General features: G+C 39.8%; 3 protein-coding genes across 5 annotated transcripts in view; 1 reads left to right on the top strand and 2 right to left on the bottom strand.

Moving 5' to 3' along the window:
- Positions 1 to 5,588: 5,588 nt before the first annotated feature.
- prtfdc1a (phosphoribosyl transferase domain containing 1a) lies at positions 5,589 to 15,606 on the bottom strand. Of its 2 annotated transcripts, none has more exons than XM_046033185.1 (10): positions 15,488 to 15,606; positions 15,131 to 15,231; positions 14,548 to 14,654; positions 14,285 to 14,468; positions 12,600 to 12,665; positions 9,887 to 9,904; positions 9,195 to 9,277; positions 8,814 to 8,860; positions 7,804 to 7,880; positions 5,589 to 5,846 (listed from the first exon to the last, which is right to left on the bottom strand). In XM_046033185.1, exons 2-10 carry the CDS (start codon positions 15,161 to 15,163, stop codon positions 5,799 to 5,801), a joined length of 663 nt encoding a protein of 220 aa, XP_045889141.1. In that variant the 5' UTR covers positions 15,164 to 15,231; positions 15,488 to 15,606; the 3' UTR covers positions 5,589 to 5,798. The 2 variants fall into 2 exon arrangements, with proteins under 2 accessions (XP_045889141.1, XP_045889209.1); XM_046033253.1 differs by having other exon boundaries at positions 15,131 to 15,226; positions 15,488 to 15,500.
- A 133-nt stretch (positions 15,607 to 15,739) lies between these two features.
- Positions 15,740 to 18,177, bottom strand: enkur (enkurin, TRPC channel interacting protein). The gene is made up of 5 exons (XM_046033081.1): positions 17,960 to 18,177; positions 17,396 to 17,541; positions 17,086 to 17,309; positions 16,823 to 16,969; positions 15,740 to 16,473 (listed from the first exon to the last, which is right to left on the bottom strand). The coding sequence occupies exons 1-5, from the start codon at positions 18,037 to 18,039 to the stop codon at positions 16,300 to 16,302; spliced, it is 771 nt and encodes a 256-aa protein (XP_045889037.1). The 5' UTR covers positions 18,040 to 18,177; the 3' UTR covers positions 15,740 to 16,299.
- Positions 18,178 to 18,830: 653 nt separating this feature from the next.
- LOC123958933 (threonine synthase-like 1) overlaps positions 18,831 to 20,153 on the top strand; it is a 5,581-nt gene continuing 4,258 nt past the window's right edge. Inside the window, exons 1-2 of one of the 2 annotated variants that reach the window (XM_046032810.1) lie at positions 18,831 to 19,084; positions 19,350 to 20,135. In XM_046032810.1, coding sequence (XP_045888766.1) covers positions 19,377 to 20,135 — 759 coding nt within the window. In that variant the 5' untranslated portion in view covers positions 18,831 to 19,084; positions 19,350 to 19,376. Of the gene's footprint in view, positions 19,085 to 19,124; positions 19,267 to 19,349; positions 20,136 to 20,153 lie in introns of those variants that run through there. The other variant, XM_046032965.1, reaches the window with a different exon arrangement.

Here is a 20,153-nt window from a genome sequence, read left to right as displayed (position 1 = left end):
AGGGTACAGAACCTTTCCCAAGGCATACTTTTTTGTACAGTAGCTGTGGGCTAAGGGGTGAAGGGTGAAGCATGAGTTCAGAGGTTTGATATATATATATATATATATATATATATATATATATATATATATATATATATATATATATATATATATATATAGCATACAAACACACACAATATTTCAGAAAGAAATATTGTACTTTTTCCTCCACTTCATTTATTTGACAGATGTAGTTACTAGTTACTTAGTAGCGCCATATAAAATATGGTGCATTGTTTGAGATGAAAACAACACTTTATGAAGTATATGCTTTAGCTGCAACATTAAAATGCTGCTTTCATAATAATTATCCAATACTATAATATAACATGACAATAAAAACCTCTGAGATTGACCTTTCTGCATTTTGAGTAACTTTTATAGATTATACTTATATGTTGCTGCTAATATTTATGTACATTTACTCAAAAAACAATTTCAATGCATGACCTTAGGTGTGAGGGTGAGCGTGAGTGGTTGTTCATCCAGCTCCCCGCGACCCTGTACGCAGGATGAGCGGTTGACGATGGATGGATGGATGGACTTTTAATGGAGTTTTTTTTTATTGTACTATTGGTACTTTTAAAACACGAGTATTTCTTCCACCCAGTTTGAAGTTTTTTGTGTGGTTCATTTAATATCAGTGTCACTGTTTTATTCCAAAATTCAGTGTATTCATTGCAGCTACTGCTGTGACATTATCATTTTTTAGAATTTGGTAGTATCTTCCCATAAGAGGAAATATTATTCAAAAAGTAGCAAATAATAAAATACATGTCTCCTGGTAAACTGTAGCAAAAAGTAGGAAAGGTTGCTGTAATCATGATGTTAAAGTGTAGAAAGTAGCCAAGTATATGCAGTATATAAGTAGGCTACTGTAGTTTTGAGATTTTGGTAGTTATTTGAGAGGAAAATATATTTGAGAGGAAAATGTACTTCTCACTTTTCCATATAATAACATTACACTCTATAAGGGAACATTCTGCAAATGTACTTTTCGACTGTGGGACTTTTACACTTCTATCACTAATGGATCAGTATCCATGAAGTTCACAGGGACACACTTTTCACTCACAATCAGCAAGCAAAGAGCTGATAAATGCTTTCATTTCCACACCCTCTCATTAGGCCTTTCAGACCTTTAAAGTGAGCAAATTAAATCACAGGGACATCACTGTGAGGGGCAAGGAAAAGCCCTGAGGCCCACACATGTGCTGAACTCTCCAATTTCCTACCGTTCAACTGGTGAAACATATTTGCCGATCCATTATCAACTGTAACAGCAGTGTCCTTAACTTTATTACGGTGACATGTAGGGCATGGCAGCCACATGGGACTCCATAGAGCATGAAAAAAAAGTGGTTGCACCGCTGATCCGGACAAAGACAAAGGCCGATAGTGTTCTGTTTGCAGGCTACTCCAGCAGCACAATAGAAGATAGGACAATAGGACTCTTTTGACCCACACTGTGGCGAGGTTTCCCTGGTTTCAGTGTGGAGCTATTGTCTAAAGAGCTGGTGCACCCTTATCGAGACAATGGAGAACTTAGACTGGTGTAAGTGGGATAACATGAGGTTTATATTCATTTAAGTCAAATTGCTTATCATGCCACATTATTAATGCAGCATCCTATTGATTTGATACAGTGTATAAGTGTGAGTTTTTCCCAGTTAAGCAAATGCTATTTTAACATACTGTGGACTGTTGTTTTCCTACAAAAACACACTCTCACACTCTTTCTCGGTTACGTGTGTGTATTAAAATTAACAGGCAAACTGTAAAAACGTTTTACTGGTTAATCAACTGAAGAGCCAACAGTGACTGTTTCTGTGGTACTTTCCCAAAAAAACATTTGGCCCACTCGAGTTACTACAACAGTGCACTCTCAACTGTGCAGATCACTGCTGCAGCTTAAAACACACATGCAGTGTTGTTTTCATGAATGGCAAAGTGAGTGCATTGAGGGTTTCAGATCAATGAACTGTGAACAAAGCTCATTAAGGAATTGTAGTAAGTCTATAGTCTTTCTTAATGACTGAATGCATGTCTACTGTATAGTTAAGTAGTAGTAGTGCATAGATTTATGCTGGGGCGTAACCTTGTACAAAATACACATTTACTTTCTATATGTTGTTGCTTGATGAAGCATGCTTGTAACTTAAATTCAGTGGTTTTCTATCCAGATTTTTCTAATAATTTCTGTTAAACACTAAGTTTTGTTGAAGCATTTGTTTGAACATTCACTACTAAATCCTTCCATAATACCAAATGTGCACTTGCAGAGCCAGAGTGACTCAAACATTCAGCAGAAGAGAGATTACGAGCTCTCTCGTGGCAGCAAAATGTTTGGCTGGATTAGGACATCACATGAAGCCCAAGTTCAAAGCCAGGCAGCATTAGGATTAGGACAGGTGGAAATGACTCTGCAGCACAGCACGGTCATTATTTGAAGTAGACTTTCAACACTCCTTCATGCAAAACATGCACCAGGCAAGACAATGTATATTTCAATCATAAAGGTTTTTTAAGCTGTAATTTAGTTTTAAGAGGATGACGATCACTCCCCACTCCAGGTTGTGTAAGTGGATCTGGCACTCAGTTTGATGACTGGGTGAAATGCAGCAGCAGTCAATCTATCAAGCCCTCTGGCCATCCAGTCCCTAACTGGAACACAACGAACACTGGAGAGGATGTTCTTTCTATTTGTGTACCAAGATGCGTCAGTGAAGCAGTATCTTTATTAAGTTCACATTATTTGAGACTATATTCTTTTAGTGTTTGCTTGCTAAATTCTGGTCAAATAAATGGTGTAAATTAAAGCTGGTTCATTTTACAAATGCAGCAGAAGCATTTTAAAAAAAAATTAAATAAATTTTTTTTTTTTAAAAGTATGTAGCTTTGACACAGAAGAGGTGAAAAAAGCTAAATTTGCCTTACAGCACCTCTAAAACCAAAGTTTAGGACTCCAGGAAGTCACTTAACCTACCATAAAAATAGTCTGGCACATAACCCTCTGTTAAGCAACAACTTGTAATTTCTACACTTCGGTTTTTGTGCTGATTAAACACAAATTTTTGCATTTTGTTACCTTTGGACAGAGCCAAGCTGGCTATTTCTACATTTCCAGTCTTGTGCGAATCTAAGCTAACTGGCTGCTGGCTCCAGCTACATATTTACTAGACACACATGAGAGTGGTATTGGTCTAACAGATCTAACAATAACTCTGTAGTGTAAAGTGTATGCTATTTCACATAATGTCAAACTATTGGTTTAAATATGAAGCTACAGCCAGAAGGCGGTTAGCCTAGGCTAACATAAAGAACGAAGTCAGGGGGGAAGAACTAGCCTGGCTTTGTCCAATGGTAACAAAAGTCCACTTACTGCACCTTTAAAGTTCACTAATTAACACTTCATATCTTGTTTGTTTACAAAAATCAAAGTGTAGGACTCCAGGAAGTCATGGCGCCAGGCTAGCTGTTTTCCCAGTCTTAATGCTAAGCTAAACTACCCATAACCTCGCTGTAGCTTACATTTAACAGATCTAGGAATGGTATTAATCTTCTGATCTACTTCTTGGCAAAATACAAAAAGCTAATTTCTCAAAATGTCAAAGGCAGAACAGAAAAATAAAGTTACGGGTGTTAACATGGTTTATGTGTTGTGCTGGTGATGTGAAATTAAATCCCAATGCTTTGTCTCTAGCCACAGGCTTCATGTGTCAGATGTATGGATGTGTGGTCATTCAAATGTACAATTCCCGTTTTGTCCCTTTTGTGCTGAGCGCAGTTAACCTGCAGCCCCATCTGTGCGGTCGGCCCCATCCTGTGTTCCCCTGACGGAGCGCTACAAAGCCGCAGCATGTGAAACCTGCAAGGCTTTTTGTCCCATCTCGCTTTCACCAAACCCTGCATCAAGGTGAAGGACAATGGCCTCTGGGTTCCCAGGGCAGTGCGGGGGGCAGTAGTGCTGGGATAAGTTAACCACCACAGCCAAGTGCTGATGTTTCACGATAAGGACACACAGGGTTGCAGCCAGAGGTACAATGGGGGTCTTTGTGGCTGCGGCTGCACAGATAGCACCCAACAAAAAGCTGTATTATTTGTAGTTTGTTATCTCACTCCTCTGCACCTTAGGGGTCATGGACAAGTAATAAAACCTGAGTGAACTTAGGGTTCCTCTAAATGCATTAGTGAAGGTGCTGTTTACCACTATAGAGATGAAAGCATTTTGAAAGCACATCATGGATTCTGAGGTCTCCAAACCTCCCAGAACTCCCTTTTTTTTTGCAGTCACTCATATTATCCAAATAGCAACTCATTTATCAGGTCATTTAACTTGGAGAGGCCTTGTAGCTGAAGCTGGACCATTACCTTTGGCTTAGAAACATGTCTGTAAGAAGTTAGGAAAACACACGGTTTGTCTAATTTGATATTTGAAAAGTTACTGGAACAACTATAAAGATGACTATATATTTTGTTTGTTTTGTTAGCCGTAACTCACTGCAGACCTTGGTGTATGTACATCACACCAAAACGAACACTGTCACTCTAATTATTATACCATCTTTCAGTTGGGATGTTGTACCCCATCATAATGACATATCATCTGAAATCTTTATGCTCTTATAATAAAGCCTGTGTGTGTTCATGCATTCCTATTAAGACTATGTGATGTGACGGCTGTTTGGAGTTTCAGGTGATTAAGAATCAAGAGTGCGTAGCCTCATGATAACCCTCCCCGAGTGCATGCTGTGTGAAGTGAAGCGTGTTCTGGTCTGTCTGTTGACATGCACAATTGACTCTCTTAGACCCCGACAATGGCAACAGAACATACAAAATACCTCTGTGTGTGTGTGTGTGTGTGTGTGTGTGTGTGTGTGTGTTGCATGTATGTTTGCGCAGTAGTTCAGAGCAATGAGAGTGCAGGTATTTTGATGTCTAGCCTTCACAGTGAGCACAGATCAGGGCCTAAGAGTTTAATTGCAGCACTATAAACCTTGTAAAAACAGCCCCACAACAGTTTATGTGTGTTTCAGTGGAAAGAGTTTTTGATGAAAAGACTAATGGGAATTTAATAAATTATATATTCAGTTGTTTCCTTTGGATTTTTGTGCTAGCTGGAGCAGTACCAACTTGTGATGGGGATCAGTGTAATTCTGAACATATAATATACAATTTACCCAAAGTCTAAATGTCTGTTTTAACTCTGACACTGCAGGGTTCATTTTCATGTCAGTTTTGCCAAATACTCATTTGAATTCTCATGCATTTGGATCTGATTTCCAATAGAGTTTGATTAAAGTTGGGAACAAATAGATACAGTGGGGTGAGGAGACGCTGGTCGACCTGCCTGCTGCACCCACCGTGTGTTTTCCATGAGTCAGAGTCGGCGTCATCCGGGCGCAGGAATGCCAACGTCCATAAGCTCTCTCCATCTGTCGCCAACGTCCTCTCTTGGCAGGCAGCTATTTCTTTTATTTATCAATCCCTTTGTTCCCATGTGCATCACAACAAAAAATAAAAAGGAGGATGAGGCAACAATTACATCACATTTTTGTTTTTTATTTATAAGAAATTTTCTCATAATTTCACAAAGGTTATAACTGCCTGCTTCAAGGGGAAGAATGTTCTTTTCCGAAACATATTTAAACAAAGACTGACTTTTGAAAACTGAAACTATTGGTGAAGAAGGTCAAGGACAAAGAGTTTTGTGGTGACAATGTACAACTGCTCATGACTTATGGTTTTAACTCTTCTCAAACCTTGTACTTCATCTTTCCAGTCTTGCTGATGACACAGATATGCTGAAAGACGAAGAAGTGGGAGAAGGAAAAATTAGCTTGTGTAACTTCAGTGTTAGATTGCCCCTTCGGTACGTTTCAATCTTGTCCAAAACATTGCATCTGATGATGGCAAAATATTTGTTTAAGATCACCCTGACCTTTGGAAAATTCCCACATGTTCTGAGCGCCTCAATGTGCCACGTACAGTACGAAAAGATGAAGCTTGCAATAATGTGAAGCAGGGAAGGTAATCTACAAAGATATGACACATCCATTAATCTACCTTTGGACGTCCCAGGGGTTCAACTCATATTTCTTCTGTAGGATAAGGACAGATAAGAGGGGAAACTTCAACTTTGCCTGATAATAAGATCCTAACCTCTACATTCCACAGGTCAACCTCTTTCAAACCTTTTTAATGAATACCACCCCCCAAACATGCACAAGAGACACACACAGTCATACAGTACTACAGCACACACACCCACATAAATACACACATACACACAAAGGTATGGGAGTCACCTAGGCTTAGTGTTACACATGAGTCAGAGGTAAATTTGAGCCCAGATATAAAAATGACAAGGTTCACATAAGTTTGCACTTACTAATTTCTGACTGAGAAATCTAGCTTGAAATAAGATGTCAGGAGTGGGACAAAGGAAAGAAGGATAGGCTGCACTCCTGACTCAAAGCTTGTAGTCAGAAGAAACAGCACCAAATGCAAGATTGATTTCTTTGCATGGTAAAAAAATGTAAACGTTACGGGGGGGAAAAGTGAGAGTCAGTCTATCATAGAGGTTTTCAAAGTGGGAGGCGGGCTCCATACAGTTTCAAGGGAGGCCCAGTGAAAAAATATTACATTACTTATCAAAAGGAGATCACATAAAATAGCCCAAATGTGTGTGAGATAGTTCAGATGCAGTAGTTTGGGGGAAGTTTACTGTCTTTCCTACTTTCCCAGAGTCAGAAACAGTGAATGCCCTGTCCCAGACTCTGAAAACCCTTGGTCTGTAGCACTAGCAGTTGTTTTACTTATATTCAGACTACATTAGATTATCACTGTGTCAGATTAGGTAATCATGATGCCTAAAATTCCTATCATGACTTGGCCAAGAGACGTGTCAGACAACTGAACCCTAACAATCATTGTTTGCAGACTTTCACAAAATAGTTGACATGCAAAAGTGATTGAGAAAAGAAGGGCCAGAGACAGACGTCTGAGAGCAGGAATATAAACAATCAACAACTAACAACCGTGGTATCGCAAGTGCTGTGGATTTTGTAGATATCGTCAAACTAGGCAGGAGAAGGCAAAACAATAACTCTACAGCCACACCAGGAGCTCTTTGAGGAGGTATACAGCGGTGCTCTGAGCTAAATGCTAACATCAGCACAGCAAAATGCTCACAGTGGTAAAATACGGATGTTTAGCAGGTAATGTTTACCATGTTCAACATCTTAGTTTAGTGTGTTAGCATGCTAACATTTAGCGCTAAACAGAAAGTATAACTGAGGCTGATGGGAATGTCTGCAGGTATTTGGATCATACCTGCAGACATAATCATAAACCAAAGTACTGGACAGACTGAGCCGATGATGGCTCTAGATGAAAAGTCACCAAAGTCATTAGGTTGTATCCACTGGAGACCATGAACGTCTACAATTTTCATGGCCATCCATCCAGTGAAACTGAAATATTTCAGTTTGGACCAAAGTGATGGCAGCCGCTAGCACGGCTACAAATCCTGATATGTTAGTCTTTTCATCAGGCCCTGGTGAAAAATCCTGGATGCAGATGTGAGATTGTCTACCATGTGGGCTGTAGGGTGGTTACTGGGATAATATTGTGTGGTCTGAGCCCAGCATTAATGTCTCAGAAACACTAAGTACTCCTCTGAAGACACACTACACAGATTAACAGATATAATTTGCTGCTCTGCCGTGTGCTGTGTGCAGCAGTGTTGGTAAGACTTACATTCAGGTCACGGAAGTATTCATTGTAGTCCAAGGCATAACCAACAACAAAGCGGTTGGGGATTTCAAATCCAACATCTATCAGAAAGAACACAGACATAAATGTTAAAGAGTAACATGATATTCGTACATTTTGATATTTATTTGAGGTAGCATAACATGGTAAATGGACTGTACTTATATAACACCTTTCACGTCTTACGATCACTCAAAGCGCTTCACACTACATGTCACAATCACCCACATTCATACACTGACGGCAGAGGCTGCTCATCAGAACAGACAAGGCGTAACAGCTCAAAACATTCTTGATGATGGGAACAATAGTACTCTTAGTAGAGTTCGACTAATATGGAATTTTTAAGACCAATACTGATTTTTATACATTGAGGATTTTAAAATCTGATATTTCAATATATTGGCCGATATTCTTTTTTCTTCTTCTTCTTTTCAGAAACACAAAAACAAAGATTATTCCTATAATTGTTAGAAATAGTACTTTGAACAAAAGTACAGCTGATTATGTCAGCTGTCCTTTTGTGGTGGATTTGCGGTGTTACAAACACGTCTGTTGCCAGCAGGGGAGTGGACAAACTGCAACAACAACACTCATGAAACATGATTGAAGTATTCATCTTCCATCTCTGTTTCTTTTTTTTTTAATAGTCATGTGTCAGCTGTATAAACACAGATAAAGATTTATCTACAAATCTTCTTTATCAATAAATTCTGTGTTACAGTTGCACACATTGCACAAGGGCAAAGGAATATAATAAGATAGTGGTATATAGAGAAGTATATAAATATCATAGTAAAAATATCAATAAAATAATATAAGGAGTGTGGATATGTACAATATTTACATAGTTAACTACTTTAGCTTTGAGAAACACTGGAAATCCTCTCATCTGATTCACTGCATATCAGATGCAGCACAGTGAACGATATCTGAACCCATACAACTGTAATAATGTGAGAGGAAAGGATGACATTAAAAACAGAGGCACTTACAGTCTGTCAGACTTTCAGCTATGTTCGGGACCCTCTTCACCAACAGACTGAAATACATGAAATATATCGTTCATTTCCAAAATAATACAACCATGACCTAGGATTTATCGCTCGTATTTCCAAAGTATTATAAATCCAAAGTTAGAACTTACATTCATGCAACATCCTAACATACTGCACATGCAGTACAAGAGGAGATAAACATTCAACATGAACCATGTGCGAGGGAAGATGTTTATCTTGTGTATGTGATCCTGGGGCTCATAGGAACAGCACACAGACACGAGATAGTGACTGCGGACAAGTGATCTCTTCCTCTTGTGCTCGTCACATGCTTGGCATTTCCTCTGATAGGGACAGACGAATGAAAAACTGGCTCACCCTGCAACCTTGACCATCTTGGGTTCAAAGGTCTTCACATGCTTCAGAAGGGCCCTCATGGTCTTTCCCGTGTCAACGATGGCCTTAGGGAAGGGAAGGGCAAAGGAAAGGGGAGAGATGAGCAGGGAGGGATGTTTGAGAGGAGCCAAGTATGCAGATTCAGGGATAAAAAAAAACTTTTACTAACTATATTAACATACTAACAAAGAACTAATGAGTACATGCAGTACATCTTTCAAACATAGATCACATAGATCATCTCTTTTTTGTGTCTTTTACATGTGCAGAGGAAATTTCCAGCAACAAATGAAAGTGGAAATTTCAAGCGACATGATTTTAAGATGTCACGCACTGAAAACAGTTTCTTGGAGTAAACAGCCATTGTGATATTGTGCTTATGTGCTCCTGACTTGAGTCAATTGAGTCAAAGTTCAATTTTACAACCGAAAAACGATCTTAAAGAGAGTCTTTTCTTTTTGTCATTTTGTAGCCGGAGTGATGTGGCTCTTACGAGCACAATGACCTCTCAATCACCAAGACACTAAAAGTGCAAACAAAACATGTCAAAGGTATCAAACACGGCGAACATTTCAAGAACATGCTTGATAGAATTAATTTAGTTTTTGAAAAAAGGAAACCACACTGAAAGTCAGAGCAGATGGGTGGAAGATTCATTTGCACCTGAGACTCACCTCAACAATGAGCACACTCTTGGCAACATGTAAAAAAAGAAAGAAGAAAAACATGTTTGAATTTTAACACTGCTCAAGCAAAATGAAAATAAAGGCTTGATTGTTTCTGTGAAATGTACACTTCTTACAAATGGTATCTATAGCAACAGTTGCCAGTATCGCCAGCGTATTAACAAAAACACAGGCAGCTCATTCTCTTCTCCCAAGCAATGAACATCTGTGTCAGAAAGCAAAAGTCACTTCTAAGTGTCCGGGTGTTGCAGGGTTTCAAATAACTCCCTGTTCCCTTGGCCGGGTGTATGGGGCTCTTTGTGAGCCCGGTGGAGAGTATCTATGGTTTGGGGAGAGTGATCGGAGAGAATGCAGGCGCCCGGCCAATGCTCTCTCAGTCTACACCTGAACACTGTTACAAAACACCCAGAGAGAGTCGACGGGGACGTGTAAAGAACACAAAATTCAAACATAGCTAACCTGTCATGCTGCAAACTGTAAACATAATATACCGACAGTTGGTTGTTTGGTTCCCCTAGGATGCCTGGATCATGAGTTTTGCACGAATCCTGTAGCTCAATCAATCAATCCTGACTCTGGCTAAAACTTTGGTGATAATCAATCATTGCTAATGTTCTAAAGAGCTGAAGACGGGCAAGAGCATTAAAAAAAATGATGTTGTTTATCTTTTATTTGCTTTATCGTAGGGTCAAGTAACATAGTATTTTACAGAGTATTCCTAAACAAGAGTCTGCAGCCATGCACAGCTTTATGCTAAATGCTAATCTCAGCATGCTAACATGCTGAAGTTGACAATGCTAACATTCTTAGCATGGTATAAATTACATATTTTGACTTGATGGTGGTGCTAGATGAAAAGTCAGCCAAAGTTAGCCGGATTCATCCTCTGTGGACCATGTACATAATTTCACGGCAATGCATGTAATAGTTTTTGTAGATATTGCTGCAGATATTTCTGTCTGGAAAGCGGTGGACCGACCAACAGACAGACAGACTGACATTGCTATCTCTTGTGCTACACTGCTAGCATGGCTAAAAAATAGTTAAATATATACATTTCAGGGCAGATTAGAAATTTGGCAAATGAGATGAAAAGTTCATCAACAGAAACAGGTACTACATCCAGAGATATCTTCAGAAATTCACACACTACTTCACATTTAAAGCAGTGCTAAATTTAAACTTAACTACTCAGATTACCATAATAAACATATGGGATTAAGAGTGCGATTAAGTCACAGTGAGATGGTGAATAAGAGTGCTGATGAATGCCGCTGGCTGGGATTCAACTTGTCAACATAGTGTTATTTTTTTCTATGCTGTCATTACATTTTCATTATCATTAGTTTTAAAAAGCAGCAGTGTCAGTCGAACCCCACTCATAATCCAACTGAAGCTGTGACTCAACAACGTTTCTGTGTAAGGCTTACAAAGACTGATAATATATGATACTTTGTGGGAGGCTTGCGTTTAATATTTCCAAGCAGATGAAGGATTGTACCAAGAGCACAAAGTGGAGTGATTCATGTTTTCTGTGCAAGGTGGTGGTCAGCATTTTGCTGTTTTTTTACTCCCAGTGACCTTTTCACCCACAACAAAAATGCATCTTGGCTTCAGCCCATTCTGACATCTCAGTTAAAGGAATTCAAAATCAGTTGTAAGCAAATATTTGCTCATCCATTCAACTGAGTAAGTGACGTTTCTGTTTTATTCCTATCTCAGAGAATAATTTAGAGAAGAGGGCTCATTCCTCGTGAACTATAGCTATATTACAGAGTCCGCAGTCGTCCGGGCCAGAGCTCAACAGGGATGCTTACTCTGTTTTTCCTGAAATGTCTGATTTGTGGCCAGGCTGGTGAATGATGAACCAGAAAGCAGAAAGCTTCAAAAGCTGAAGGTACAAGGGTGGGTTCTGATCCAAGGGCAGCTTTGAGGCAATACAAAACAAATATTTTCTTATGCTAGCTAAAATTCATTATAAATAAAAAAAAAAACCCTCTGTGAATGTGTTCCAGTGTAAAGCTCTGAGGGTTTGTCTGACAGCTCCTTCTTGAAGCCAAGTTAGTTTTAGTGTTGTAGTCGAGACCGCCCAAAGCGAGACCAAGTCAAGACCAAGACCAGAGTTTATCGAGACAAGACCAAGACTTTTAAGGGCTGAGACCAAGTCAAGACCAAGACCGAGGGAGGGCGAGACCGAGTCAAGACCAAGACCAGTTCCCCACATTAATAAAATGTGTAACGAGATCATAGGTAGTTCTCAAATTGATCTGAAACACCTATACATTAAGAGCTGAAATCAACTTAAACATCTTTATTCAACACTCCTTTTCCATGCTTACCATCACGGGGTCGTTAATGGTAACAACACATTTTTAATAAGCGTTATTGGTTGCATTTGAAGCAATAAGTTTTACATCCAATCAAAGTTAAGATGTTAACAAATAAATCAGACAATGTAAAAGCAATTTATTGATATTCCCAAAGTTATGGTCTTGACTGGTCTTGAAATAAAATCCCGAGTCCTCAATGTTCGAGACCGAGACAAGACCGAGTACAAATGCGGTCGAGTCCGAGACGAGACCAAGACCATCAAAAAGTGATCTTCAGTCTCGAGTTCTACAACACCAGTTAGTTTCTCTTAAATCTTACCCCACTGACCACATCATATCCAAAACCAAGGGCGAAACCTATTCACACATACCTTTCCACGCAGGAAAGACAGATCTCGGCTTCCTATGATGTGCAGCTCCTCTGTTGATTGGTCATTCTGGGGAGAAGACGAAAATGGAAACATGATTCATACTATGTGATTACTGTTTTCTTCTATAGCATAATTGCTGACTTTTGCAATAAATGGTCTGTCAGATTGAGAAAAAGAGTTTTCTCATTCGCATTTACTGTAACTCTAGTGTTTCTCAATGATTTGGCACTATTGTACAGCTCAAAAAAGAACTATCTGCAGCATTAATGTCAGACAAATGCACAAAGGGAGATTTATTTTACAGGGACTATGAATGTCCAATATTATCCTTCACATAAACAAAGACCGGCTTTCTCTGTCCCTACAAGAAACACAGCATAAAGCTTTGAAGAATGACGGCTTTGAGGTTAGATTCGGCCGGTTACAGACTTGTCACTTGGATAAGAGGAGCAATGGCATGGACCAAATCCCGACCCTGGGGGCAGGTCACATGACTCCATCATGACCTGTGTGACTGACTAACAGTGCCATCGCTCACACACTGTCCTCCACGTAGTTTGTTGACTTCAAAATGTAATTATTATGTTTTAATGCTTTTTTCCAGCCTCATTACTTTTTTAATATCTTACCAAATATAAACCAATTATTTTTTTTGATATTCGCATGTATGTATCTCAAATTCCAAATACATTTTTTGAGCTTATAGCCTTTGATTAAAAGTTTACGTTCTACTTAAACCCCTGTGTGCCCCCCAGTGCTGTAAAGGGAGAGAAGGAATGTGACTACATACAGAGAAATGTAAATCATAACACTCTGAATGTGCCAAAACACACAAAGGAATACTAATAGACTGTTGTGACAATTGCAAAGCGAAATCACTGTAAACTATTACTACGTCATTCCCAAAGTTAATTCCTTGGTTTATACAATCCAGGTGTTAGACAGTGTCATAAGCTGTGTTTCTCTTGGCAGCAGCCACAGCACCAATTAGCAGCCTGGTAATTCTATGACCTGAGCTCTGCAGTCACTACACAATCAATTGTCCTTGAGGTTTCCTGCCTGAACTCACTAAACATGAGCAGCAGTGACACCTGGAGGCAAAAGTCAGGTACAACCATTAGTTAAACAAGGGAAAGAGTCTTCAGTGCATGAATGCAGGGCTGTAACCAAGGATTATTTTGATTATTAATTAACATGTCTGTCATATCACAAATCCCCAAAGTGAAATATGATGTCCTAAAATTGCTTGTTTTGTCAACCTAACAGCCCCCAAAACAAAACAATGGAATAAAAAATGAGAAAAACAGGATATCTTCACACCTGAGAAGCTGGAACCAGTAAATAATTGGCATTTATACTCAATAAATGAGAATTTTCTGTCAATTGATTAAAAAAATAATCAAGTAACCATCGAAAACAGCTTTTTAAACAACTTTAAAAAATATATAAACATGTGGAATAACTTGGCTGGATTGAAACAGGGGATGTTGCAGACCATGACCGGCGAACTTAACATGTGAGATATCAGGTTGCCACTAAAATAAATGTTAATCTGATCGGTCACATTTCATTGCAGATGAATCTATATGATTTGCAATAACCTCTCAGAAAAATGAAACACTAACTCACTCGCTCACTCAAAAAAGAGTATATAGAGTTTTTAGTACGTTATGCGGTTCACCTACCAGGTAGCTCTTCAGACGGATGAACTCCACCCGGGTCTCCAGGTACTTGTTGGAGTTGCGGCCGAGGACCTTGATGAACTCCACCAGGTCTGCACAGAACTTGTAGCCTCCCTTCAAGACGCACAACACCATTATGTTGTTGTCCCCAAAGTCGTCCATGATGTATCGGGCCAGACGCTCTATCCTGCAGGAGAAATCCCATCAGAACTTATACAGACGAGCAGGAAACGATTTTCTGCAGGTGTGTTTATGTGTACTTTTACCTGTTCATGATCACCCCATGTGGAATGTAAACACTTTCTATGTCTTCATGGTAGTGTTCAGGGTAAGTGAACAGGTCCAGACTGTGTCCTGGCCAGTCATCTTTTATCTAGGACAGAGAGCTTACTGTTTGGCAGGGAAGTACAGCTCTTTTTAAACTACTCACTTGTGCAATATTCGTGAATTGTGAAGTCCAACAGTTTTCCAAGGTCTAAGAAAAACTATAATCGTGACTGCTACTGGTGTTTCTTTCCATAATTTAGAAAGTTTGCTATGGGAGATTATGTAGAGGCATTTTAAGTGGTTTTACTTTTAAAAAAGTAATTAAAGAAAGCATATGATGAGAGTGTAATTCACTTTGGAAGTAGCTAATGAACTGTTTAGCCAAAAACAAACGCTAAAAATTAGGATTTGTTAATAATAAAATAATAACTTCAAAGAATTCATTCAGAGAACAACACAGAAGATGATATCTTTGTATAACAGCTCCAGTAGCTGAACAAATAGCCACAAAAAAACTCATTCTCTGTGTAAAAATCTGACCTGAATTCAGCACTAGATATTTTGATCTCGTGTTGAACATACCACAATTCCTCTTTTCATCCCGGTGTTGTCCATTTGCAGTAGGTGATTGGAGGTCACTGGAGTAAATATTCAGCAGAGGATACAGGCAGCAGCGACCTTCACTTTAAATACACAGAAACAGTTTACTGTACATACACTGGACCAAATAATGAGAGGCTTTCCATCGCCCTCTGAAAAGTTACAGCACAGTAAAAAACGGATGAGAAGAGAACAAACATTAGGTTTAGGTTGGATATTCATCTGGGATAAACATCTCCTGCAACACAGAATCTATTCATTTAAACCTTCAAGTTACATTTTGCCTGCACATGTGAGCTAGAGCAAACAACTGAGCAACATTTCCAAAGCATTACTTACCGTTTTCTCTTTGCCCTCTTTTCAGCGATCATTCACAAAACAAAGGGTAACAAAAAAAAACAGAGTGAAAAGATATCCAAAGAAGTCCTGGTAAGCCACATGGGCAGTGGGATCATGCGTGAGTCATTTGCGTAAAAAGGGCAGCGTTGTGTAAGCCATGGAGAATTTACAGGGATAATCAGCTTCATGTGACGCTATGCTGGCTCACAAGCCACTGCAGCAGAATGACAAAAATTAACAACAAACACTAGGTTCAGTTTCTACGCAGTCAGTTTTATTAAGCCAGAGTGACATTGATTTTAAAAGATACTCTCAGTCTACTATTTGCAAAGGAGTTCTCCTAGAAGTTCCATTTTTTATGGCAGGAAGCTGACAAGAAAGAAAGAATAAATGAATATTGGCTTGTCATTACCTGGAGCTCTAAAATATAGAGGCTCCACTCAGAAAAACATCATAGTATTTCAGAGAGTACATCACTTCAAAAACATTTTTTGTCCTACTAGTGGTCACAGTGAAATATCTCAACTATCAACCAGACTGCCATTAAATTTGGTATGAATTTAAAAGGTTCCCAGAAGGTCATTCAGAATGATTTTGACAACCCTGTGATCTTTAATTTATTAACAGTCGGGTCGATGCTTCTAATTTGAAAAGTTTTAATGTGCTAGACTTTTGTTTCATTGCTCAGATGACGGATCATGAGAATATATGAATACAGACTTTTACAGAAGCCTGTGTGATTTGAATTGAGGGTGGGAGTCTCAAGACATACAGCACATTACATCTGATTAAGTAAGAGTCGTTTTTATGTCCTAGTTATTGGGTATGTAGACGGTCTTGAACCTCTCAAAGAGGTTGATGTCGTTCTCCAGTTGCTTCATCGCCACCTCGAGGCGCTCCTTGCGGGACTTCTTCGACATGGTGTCAGTGACGAGCGAGAGGCCCTGGTACTCATGCTGCAGCTGATCCCAATTCTTCTTCAGCCTCTGGATAGTAGGACCACACAAGGAAAAGCATCACTGGCACAATAAAGTCAGCCTGATAATGTAACTGTCAGGATTCAAGGCTTTTATATCTCAAACACCGATCAAAGGGGTATTGTCTATGTTGCAGAGATTGCACACCGTGTTCTATTAATTCTGATGGGTACTCTCCAGGCCTCTTTTTTACAATAACCTGATTTACTTGGACTGAATAAAACTATTTTCTTATTGACTTCAAAGACATGAAATCATCACATTCATTTCCTGTACTCCTCCAGTCGTTCCAGATGTCCGTATGATCCCCCTGCTGTTTCAGTGAAAACAACTGCCATTGTGCCATGTGTTCGAGTACCTCCAGGATGTCTTGTCGCTCCTCGTCAGACAGGTGTTTCATGGCTCCCTGCTCCCTCTGTTCTTTCACAAAGTTGTCGTACTCCTCCTGAGCTCTCTGCTCTTCTTCATTGCGCTGCTGCAGGTACTCAGGTACTTCTCCGTAATGCTGAAAATAGGAACTGGAAACTTAAGACCCTTTATTCTAGGTTTTTGTACGTGCTACCATCTTTCCCTGACGTTCAAGGTGTGTGTAACAAATTTAAAATTTAAAACGTTTCTCACCTTTTTCTTGATGTACTTCGGGAGAAGTCCTGACTTCTCAAGGAGCTGCTTGTGTCCCTTGCTGGAGTCCACACAGGCGGGCTGGGGCTTCATTGGCACGGCTGTGGCTGTCTTTATAAAGTCTCTCTTGGTGCGAATGCCCATTAGGGGGTTGTCTGTCCTCGCAGGAACAGCTGGTTTCCTCACAGTGCAGGTGTTACGAGCCTCTTTCAAACACTGTGTCTCTGAAAGAACATACACACATGAAGATAAATAACACAATCACTGCTCAAAAACACTCATTTGTCAAGTAGTCTGTAGGAGAACTCACTTGCGGGTAATTTGGGCTCCTTTGATTGCTTCTTGAGGTATTTGTCTGGGGAGGGCACCTCTACTTTGGCTGGTCCCATTGTTCTCATTGCATCTTTGGTTGACTTTTTCTCCAGGACAACTTGTGGCCTATACTTGGACATATACCTTCAGATGCAGCACATTGGAGAAAAAGATCAGTTCATTTGAAAGTAATTCATTATGGATAAAAAACAGACTGAATGTAAAACTACAATTACTTTCCTTTATTTATTTATCTTTGTTTACAAGAGATGCCAAAATAAAATGAAATAACAGCAATTAAGAGGACGTTTTAAGCAGACTACCAAAATAAAATGCTTCTTATTTAAAAAGATCAAATGTTAGCCAGATAACAGGGGCTAACTTTCCTCCCTAATTCCTAAGTGGTTTATTTGTTCCTTCAGAAATTGAAAGCTAAACGCCTTGTTCTCTAGTTAGCCTATGCTAACTTAGATAAAGCTTAAAAGGTTAATTTGACCAAAAATACGTTAACGCAAAAAAAAAGAAAAAGCTATAACGTTATCTTACTGCACGTTAACGTTACCTTGGTGGTTTTTCAGCATGAACCTCCTCCTTTGGTAGAAGATTGTAGACGCTTTCTGGTGGACGCACAATTTCAGACATTTTGAAGGACTTAAAACCAGGCGAAGGATTAAAAGACACAAATTAAGTTCACCTAACTAGCCAGCTAGTTAACGAGCTAACATTAGCTATAAAACCATCGGCTCAGTGCGGTTTGTTTGACAACACGTCCACCGGCTGGTTACCAGGCAACTGCGGGGACTCGTGTTGCATTTCATGACAGTTGTAAATCATTAAATTTGATGTGTATGAGCTGTCCACGTGTAAAGTTCAGTGTGTGTCTTGGTTTAGGGGCTTCATCGATCCCACGTACCATGTACCAAATGTATAACACTATATATATTTAACCATTACTGTTGGCTAATCATTTGTAGGTCTGCAACTAAGAATTAGGTGATTAATTGACTGTAATATCTGACAGCTAATCAATTAGTTTAATGATTAATTGTTAGCAATTTATTTAAACCATTTATTCCATTATGTGCTTGCTAACTAGTTTTCACGCACTCATTTGCAACAGGCAAAGTGGTGTTCAGTTGTTTCAGCTGCCTTATTATGTTGATATATTATTTTAATAAAATAATACATTATACTTTTTCTAATTAGTTGGCCTGCTTTGCTACTTTGACCCACTTTGCACACTAGCTCTGGGCCGCCTGATTTCTACAAATTATCAGCTGTTACCAAAAAAAGAGATGTGTAAATTTGTTATTGATTATGCCTATGTTTAAATGCATTGGATTATCAGAATTTGAATATAATGGCTATTTCATCTGAAAGCCAGTTGTGCCTTAGATTTCGGAAGTTTATGTTCCCGAGGAGCATTTGAATGCAGCAGAAACTCGTACCAGCAGGCAGGTTCCGCGGTGCGGAAAGTTGGGCGTGTTGAAGTGATTCGCTTTTATATCGTTAAATTTCTACGCCCATGCCTAGATTGCATAGAAAATAATCCACGTTACAATGTATGTTTTCTTTTTGCAACGGAGAGCTGGGTAAGCCTTCGACTTCTCATGGAGGAGTCATAAATTTTGACGCTCCCGGCTGACCGTAGTTGTTTTCGAAACCTGCAGAGTGATCTTCCCGTCAAGTATGTGGTACAATAGAATTTGACTTTGATTGTTAAAACCTTAAAACCTTATAGTTACTAGAGACTACTAAAAATATTATCGGGCATGAAGTAATAGGACACAACTGAGTGTCTCATTCTTTACACGTGCGAAGTTATGGCAACTACTTGCAGCACTGACTCAAAACACACGTGTGCTAAATGTAAAGGCTAGTCTAAATAATGCAATTTTGTTATAAGTATAACGTTAATGCATTTTAACTGTCCTCTTTCACATTATTAACAGGAGAGGCTGCTGTCATTTGACACCTCTATGGGCTTACTGAATGTAGGTCAGCTTGCACTAAGAGCTGTCAGATGCTACCTGAGTCCCCTTTCAACACCAAAATCATGGCTTTCCACCAAAGCTTCCCTGCCGGGGGGCAAGAACATCCTGCTCATGGGTCCTCCTGGAGCAGGGAAGACCACAGTGGGGAGGATAGTGGCCCACAGACTGGGGCTGCCCGTGATTGATGTTGATGATGATGTCTTGGAGGCGACATGGAAGATGCCTGTTGCTGCCAAGCTGGCAGCAGTCGGCGGGGAGCGTTTCCTGGAGGAAGAAGGCCAGGCTTTGTGTAACTTCTCCGCCTCTGGGTGTGTTGTTTCCCTGACAGGCTCCAACCCTCTTCACGCTGCAGCGATGCAGCACGTCAAAGAGTCCGGACTGGTCATCTACCTGGACGTGAACAGTGAAGACATCATTCAGAGGCTCGCCAGGATGAAGGTGAGCAGGATAGTGGGCCAGGAAGCAGGGGTACCCATGAGGGACATTCTGCGTTACAGGAAACAGTTTTACGAGAAATGGCTTGACGTGAGGGTGCTGTGTGGAACAGGGGACACGGTGGAGGAGGTGGCGGAGAAGGTGCTGAAGGCTGTGGAGAGATATCAGAACCACGCTGCAGAAACCTACGTGTCAACCAGGAATGACAGTGTGGAGTCGTCCAATCAGAAAACATACTTTAGTGATGTGGTGGTTGAAGGTCTGGCCACAGATGGAGGCCTCTATGTTCCCAAAAATGGCTTCCCAAACATTGATGCTCATGAATGG

The sequence above is a fragment of the Micropterus dolomieu genome, linkage group LG01 (genome assembly GCF_021292245.1).
Source record: "Micropterus dolomieu isolate WLL.071019.BEF.003 ecotype Adirondacks linkage group LG01, ASM2129224v1, whole genome shotgun sequence".
In the NCBI taxonomy this organism is placed as follows: domain Eukaryota; kingdom Metazoa; phylum Chordata; class Actinopteri; order Centrarchiformes; family Centrarchidae; genus Micropterus; species Micropterus dolomieu.
The sequence above is the reverse complement of the archived record's forward strand: the minus strand, read 5'-3'. Positions and strand labels throughout refer to the sequence as shown.

Bases quoted from the DNA above. Each gene is read 5' to 3' on its own strand.
- prtfdc1a (XM_046033185.1), bottom strand. From the start codon at position 15,163: ATGGACAACACCGGGATGAAAAGAGGAATTGTG. The intron at 14,655-15,130 runs GTATGTTCAACA...TCTCTGTCCTAG, and splicing joins GGATGAAAAGAGGAATTGTG to ATAAAAGATGACTGGCCAGG. The intron at 8,861-9,194 runs GTGAGCCAGTTT...CATGTATTTCAG, and splicing joins AAGATGGTCAAGGTTGCAGG to TCTGTTGGTGAAGAGGGTCC.
- enkur (XM_046033081.1), bottom strand. From the start codon at position 18,039: ATGTCTGAAATTGTGCGTCCACCAGAAAGCGTCTACAATCTTCTACCA. The intron at 17,542-17,959 runs GTAACGTTAACG...CTGCATCTGAAG, and splicing joins CATGCTGAAAAACCACCAAG to GTATATGTCCAAGTATAGGC. The intron at 16,474-16,822 runs GTACTCGAACAC...CCTACTATCCAG, and splicing joins AGCGACAAGACATCCTGGAG to AGGCTGAAGAAGAATTGGGA.